This window comes from Pezoporus wallicus, unplaced genomic scaffold, assembly GCF_028554395.1.
Source record: "Pezoporus wallicus isolate ANWC-B61680 ecotype Strahan unplaced genomic scaffold, APGP_CSIRO_Pwel_v1 contig_12643, whole genome shotgun sequence".
Taxonomy (NCBI): Eukaryota; Metazoa; Chordata; class Aves; order Psittaciformes; family Psittacidae; genus Pezoporus; species Pezoporus wallicus.
In genome coordinates this window covers 1-7,202 of record NW_026641387.1, presented here as the reverse complement: position 1 = coordinate 7,202, position 7,202 = coordinate 1, and the positions used below count along the sequence as shown (strand labels likewise).

The following is a 7,202-nucleotide window of genomic DNA, read 5'->3' as shown; positions in this document are numbered from 1 at the left end:
AGGTTCGGGTGGCCCCGGGCGGTCACGTGGTGCAGGAGCAAGGGGTCAAGCACTCCATGAACCCCTTCTGCGAGATCGCTTTGGAAGAGGCCGTGCGACTGCGGGAGAAGGGGGAGGCCGCCGAGGTCATCGCGGCCACCGTGGGCACGCGACAGAGCCAGGTCCGACCCACAGCGCCCCATAGCGCCCCATAGGCTGCCCCATAGCGCCCCATAACCTTTAGTGCTGTCCTCGACCCGCTAAAGACCCATTGGAGCAACCCAAACCCCCCCCCGTCCCCCCCTTCGGGTCGTGAATGGTACGGTCCGGGTGGCTGAGGCAGCGCGGGTCAACCCAAAGCCGGCCATAGGGGGGGCCGAGTTTGTTAACACGGGTAATGTGGGGCACATGGGAGAGCCAGGTCCGACCCATAGCGCCCCATAGACTGCCCCATAGCGCCCCATAACCATTTGGTGTCCTCCCGGACCCATTTTGGCATCCAAACCCCCCCGTCCCCCCCTTCGGGTCGTGAATGGTACGGTCCGGGTGGCTGAGGCAGCGCGGGTCAACCCAAAGCCGGCCATAGGGGGGGCCGAGTTTGTTAACACGGGTAATGTGGGGCACATGGGAGAGCCAGGTCCGACCCATAGCGCCCCATAGCGCCCCATAGACTGCCCCATAGCGCCCCATAACCATTTGGTGTCCTCCCGGACCCATTTTGGCATCCAAACCCCCCCGTCCCCCCCTTCGGGTCGTGAATGGTACGGTCCGGGTGGCTGAGGCAGCGCGGGTCAACCCAAAGCCGGCCATGGGGGGGGGGGGCCGGGTGTGTTAACACGGGCAATGTGGGGCACACGGCGGGGTCAGTCCGCCCCATAGCGCCCCATAGCACCCCATAGGCTGCCCCATAGCGCCCCATAACCATTTGGTGTCCTCCCGGACCCATTTTGGCATCCAAACCCGCCCCCGTCCAACCCTTCGGGTCGCGAATGGTACGGTCCGGGTGGCTGAGGCAGCGCGGGTCAACCCAAAGCCGGCCATGGGGGGGGGGGGCCGGGTGTGTTAACACGGGCAATGTGGGGCACACGGCGGGGTCAGTCCGCCCCATAGCGCCCCATAGCGCCCCATAGACTGCCCCATAGCGCCCCATAACCATTTGGTGTCCTCCCGGACCCATTTTGGCATCCAAACCCGCCCCCGTCCAACCCTTCGGGTCGCGAATGGTACGGTCCGGGTGGCTGAGGCAGCGCGGGTCAACCCAAAGCCGGCCATAGGGGGGGCCGGGTGTGTTAACACGGGTAATGTGGGGCACATGGGAGAGCCAGGTCCGACCCATAGCGCCCCATAGACTGCCCCATAGCGCCCCATAACCATTTGGTGTCCTCGACCCCTCCCGGACCTATTTTGGCACCCCAAACCCCCCCCCCCGTCCCCCCCTTCGGGTCGTAAATGGTACGGCGCTGTCCCCATTGCTCCCTATGGGCGCTGCAGTCCCCATTGACTCCTATGGGTGCTGCAGTTCCCATTGACTCCTATGGGCGCTGCAGTCCCCATTGACTCCTATGGGCGCTGCAGTTCCCATTGACTCCTATGGGCGCTGCAGTTCCCATTGACTCCTATGGGTGCTGCAGTCCCCATTGACTCCTATGGGCGCTGCAGTCCCCATTGACTCCTATGGGCTCTGCAGTTCCCATTGACTCCTATGGGCGCTGCAGTCCCCATTGACTCCTATGGGCGCTGCAGTCCCCATTGACTCCTATGGGTGCTGCAGTTCCCATTGCTCCCTATGGGCGCTGCAGTCCCCATTGACTTCTATGGGCGCTGCAGTCCCCATTGACTCCTATGGGCGCTGCAGTTCCCATTGACTCCTATGGGCGCTGCAGTCCCCATTGCTCCCTATGGGCGCTGCAGTTCCCATTGACTCCTATGGGCGCTGCAGTCCCCATTGACTCCTATGGGCGCTGCAGTCCCCATTGACTCCTATGGGCGCTGCAGTCCCCATTGACTCCTATGGGCGCTGCAGTCCCCATTGACTCCTATGGGCGCTGCAGTTCCCATTGACTCCTATGGGCGCTGCAGTCCCCATTGACTCCTATGGGCGCTGCAGTTCCCATTGACTCCTATGGGCGCTGCAGTTCCCATTGACTCCTATGGGCGCTGCAGTCCCCATTGACTCCTATGGGCGCTGCAGTCCCCATTGACTCCTATGGGTGCTGCAGTTCCCATTGACTCCTATGGGTGCTGCAGTTCCCATTGATTCCTATGGGCGCTGCAGTTCCCATTGCCCCCCATAGGCGGCGCTGTCCCATTGATTCCTATGGGCGGCGCTGTCCCCATTGACTCCTATGGGCGCCGCTCTCTGTCTCCCCCTACAGGACACCCTCCGCACTGCACTCGCTATGGGCGCTGACCGGGCCGTGCTGGTGGAGGTGCCCGAGGGGGCGGAGCCTCCGGGCCCGCGTCACGTGGCCCTGGCGCTGGGGAAGCTCGTGGAGAGGGAGAGACCCCTGCTGGTGATACTGGGGAAGCAGGTGAGGGGTGAGACCCATAGGGACCCATAGAGACCCATAGAGACCCATAGGGACCCATAGGGACCCATAGAGACCCATAGGGACCCATAGGGACCCATAGAGACCCATAGAGACACATAGAGACACATAGAGACACATAGAGACACATAGGGACCCATAGGGACCCATAGAGACACATAGAGACCCATAGGGACCCATAGAGACACATAGAGACCCATAGAGACACATAGAGACCCATAGAGACCCATAGAGACACATAGAGACCCATAGGGACCCATAGAGACACATAGAGACCCATAGAGACCCATAGAGACCCATAGGGACCCATAGAGACCCATAGAGACCCATAGAGACCCATAGAGACCCATAGGGACACATAGAGATCCATAGAGACCCATAGAGACACATAGAGACACATAGAGACCCATAGAGACCCATAGGGACCCATAGAGACACATAGGGACACATAGAGATCCATAGAGACCCATAGAGACACATAGAGACACATAGAGACACATAGGGACCCATAGGGACCCATAGAGACACATAGAGACCCATAGGGACCCATAGAGACACATAGAGACCCATAGAGACACATAGAGACCCATAGAGACCCATAGAGACACATAGAGACCCATAGGGACCCATAGAGACACATAGAGACCCATAGAGACCCATAGAGACCCATAGGGACCCATAGAGACCCATAGAGACCCATAGGGACCCTTAGAGACCCATAGAGACCCATAGAGACCCATAGAGACCCATAGGGACACATAGAGATCCATAGGGACACATAGAGACCCATAGGGACGCATAGGGACCCATAGAGACACATAGGGACACATAGAGATCCATAGAGACCCATAGAGACACATAGAGACACATAGAGACACATAGAGACACATAGGGACCCATAGGGACCCATAGAGACACATAGAGACCCATAGGGACCCATAGAGACACATAGAGACCCATAGAGACACATAGAGACCCATAGAGACCCATAGAGACACATAGAGACCCATAGAGACCCATAGAGACACATAGAGACACATAGAGACACATAGGGACCCATAGAGACACATAGAGACCCATAGAGACCCATAGAGACCCATAGAGACACATAGAGACCCATAGAGACACATAGAGACCCATAGAGACCCATAGAGACACATAGAGACCCATAGGGACCCATAGAGACCCATAGAGACACATAGAGACACATAGAGACCCATAGAGACACATAGAGACACATAGAGACCCATAGAGACCCATAGAGACCCATAGAGACACATAGAGACCCATAGAGACCCATAGAGACCCCATAGAGACACATAGAGAGCCATAGAGACACATAGGGACCCATAGAGACCCCATAGAGACCCATAGAGACCCCATAGAAACCCATAGGGACCCATAGATACCCCATAGAGACACATAGAGAGCCATAGAGACACATAGAGACACATAGGGACCCATAGAGACCCATAGAGACCCATAGGGACCCATAGAGACCCATAGAGACACATAGGGACCCATAGAGACCCATTGGGACCCATAGAGACCCATAGAGACCCATAGAGACACATAGAGACCCATAGGGACCCATAGAGACCCATAGGGACCCATAGAGACCCATAGGGACCCATAGAGACCCCATAGAAACCCATAGGGACCCATAGAGACCCCATAGAGACACATAGAGACCCCATAGGGACCCATAGGGACACATAGAGATCCATAGGGACCCATAGGGACCAATAGAGACCCATAGGTACCTATAGGGACCTCATAGAGATCCAGAGACCCACAGAGACCCCATAGAGACATATAGGGACCTATAGAGACCCCATAGAGACCCATAGAAACCCCATAGAGACCTATAGGGACCTATAGGGATCCCATAGAGACTCATAGAGACCCATAGCGACCCCCTAGAGAACCCCTATAGGCACTTATGGGACCCTATAGAGCCCCTAGAGAACCCCTATAGCACTTATGGGACCCTATAGAGCCCCTATGGACCCCTATAGAGCCCCTAGAGAACCCCTATAGGCACTTATGGGACCCTATAGAGCCCCTATGGAACCCCCTATAGGCACTTATGGGACCCTATAGAGCCCCTATGGACCCCTATAGGCACTTATGGGACCCTATAGAGCCCCTATGGACCCCTATAGAGCCCCTAGAGAACCCCTATAGGATGCTTCGAGCCCCTTTAGAACCCCATAGAGCCCTATGGGAGGGGGCGTGGTGACCCCTATATGGCTCTATGGGGCAGGGGGGGTCTGTGCCCCCTATATGGATCTATGGGGGGGGGGGGGGGGCTTGTATAGGGCTCTATGGGGGGAGGGTGTACCCCCTATAGGGCTCTATGGGGCAGGGTTTATGCCCCCTATCGTGCTCTATGGGGCAGGGTTATGCTCCCTATAGTTCTCTATGGGGCAGGGTTATGCCCCCTATAGTGCTCTATGGGGCAGGGTTTATGCCCCCTATAGTGCTCTATGGGGCAGGCTTTATGCCCCCTATAGGGCTCTATGGGACAGGGATCTGTTACCCCTATAGTGCTCTATGGGGCAGGGTTTATGCCCCCTATAGTGCTCTATGGGGCAGTGTTTATGCCCCCTATAGTGCTCTATGGGTCAGGGATCTGTTACCCCTATAGTGCTCTATGGGGCAGGGTTTATGCCCCCTATAGTGCTCTATGGGTCAGGGATCTGTTACCCCTATAGTGCTCTATGGGGCAGGCTTTATGCCCCCTATAGTGCTCTATGGCTCAGGGATCTGTTACCCCTATAGTGCTCTATGGGGCAGGGTTTATGCCCCCTATAGTGCTCTATGGGGCAGTGTTTATGCCCCCTATAGTGCTCTATGGGGCAGTGTTTATGCCCCCTATAGTGCTCTATGGGGGCGGGGTTTATGCCCCCTATAGTGCTCTATGGGGCAGGGTTTATGCTCCCTATAGGGCTCTATGGGTCAGGGATCTGTTACCCCTATAGTGCTCTATGGGGCAGGCTTTATGCCCCCTATAGGGCGCTATGGGGGTGGGGTTTATGCCCCCTATAGTGCTCTATGGGGCAGGGTTTATGCCCCCTATAGTTCTCTATGGGGCAGGGTTATGCCCCCTATAGTGCTCTATGGGGCAGGGTTTATGCCCCCTATAGTGCTCTATGGGGCAGGGTTTATGCCCCCTATAGTGCTCTATGGGGCAGGGTTAATGCCCCCTATAGTGCTCTATGGGGCAGGGTTAATGCCCCCTATAGTGCTCTATGGGGGCGGGGTTTATGCCCCCTATAGTGCTCTATGGGGCAGGGTTTATGCCCCCTATAGTGCTCTATGGGGCAGGGTTTATGCCCCCTATAGTGCTCTATGGGGCAGGGTTATGCCCCCTATAGTGCTCTGTGGGGCAGGGTTTATGCCCCCTATAGTGCTCTATGGGGCAGGGTTAATGCCCCCTATAGTGCTCTATGGGGCAGGGTTTATGCCCCCTATAGTGCTCTATGGGGCAGGGTTTATGCCCCCTATAGGGCTCTATGGGTCAGGGATCTGTTACCCCTATAGTGCTCTATGGGGCAGGGTTTATGCCCCCTATAGTGCTCTATGGGGGCGGGGTTAATGCCCCCTATAGTTCTCTATGGGGCAGTGTTTATGCCCCCTATAGGGCTCTATGGGGCAGGGTTATGCCCCCTATAGTGCTCTATGGGGCAGGGTTTATGCCCCCTATAGTGCTCTATGGGGCAGGGTTTATGCCCCCTATAGTGCTCTATGGCGAGGGTTATGCCCCCTATTGGCTCTATGGGGCAGGGTTATGCCCCCTATAGTGCTCTATGGGGCAGTGTTTATGCCCCCTATAGGGCTCTATGGGACAGGGATCTGTTACCCCTATAGTGCTCTATGGGGCAGGGTTTATGCCCCCTATAGTGCTCTATGGGGCAGGCTTTATGCCCCTATAGTGCTCTATGGGGCAGGGTTTATGCCCCCTATAGTTCTCTATGGGGCAGGGTTATGCCCCCTATAGTGCTCTATGGGGCAGGGTTATGCCCCCTATAGGGCTCTATGGGGCAGGGTTATGCCCCCTATCGTGCTCTATGGGGCAGGGTTATGCCCCCTATAGTGCTCTATGGGGGCGGGGTTTATGCCCCCTATAGTGCTCTATGGGTCAGGGTTATGCCCCCTATAGTTCTGTATGGGGCAGGGTTATGCCCCCTATAGTGCTCTATGGGGGCGGGGTTATGCCCCCTATAGTGCTCTATGGGGCGCCCCATAGCCCCTATGGGTCCCGTGTCCCCTCCCCCCCCCAGGCCATAGACGATGACTGCAACCAGACGGGGCAGATCCTCGCCGCCATCTTGGACTGGCCCCAGGTGGGATCCCCATTGGCTTCCCCTCCCCCACCCCCACATTGGGTTCCCCTCCCCCTCCCCCACACTTGGATGCTCCTCCCCCACCCCGGGTTCCCCTCCCCCACATTGGGTTCCCCTCCCCCTCCCCCACCATGGGTTCCCCTCCCCCATCCTGGCTGCCCCTCCCCCACCCCAACATTGGGTTCCCCTCCCCCCCCACTGGGATGCCCCTCCCCCACCCCCATCATTGGGCTCCCCTCCCCCACCTTCACACTGGATGCCCCTCCCACACACTGGGATTCCCCTCCCCCACATTGGGTTCCCCTCCCCCACCACCCCACTGGGT

General features: G+C 57.3%; 1 protein-coding gene across 1 annotated transcript; it reads left to right on the top strand.

Moving 5' to 3' along the window:
* Nucleotides 1–5: 5 nt before the first annotated feature.
* On the top strand, nt 6–6,877 carry ETFB (electron transfer flavoprotein subunit beta; the record flags this gene model as incomplete). Its single annotated transcript, XM_057423501.1, has 3 exons — nt 6–161; nt 2,355–2,510; nt 6,815–6,877. Coding segments are annotated over 3 exons (375 nt in total), but the record flags the coding sequence as incomplete, so codon positions are not given.
* Between the last annotated feature and the right edge of the window lie 325 nt (nt 6,878–7,202).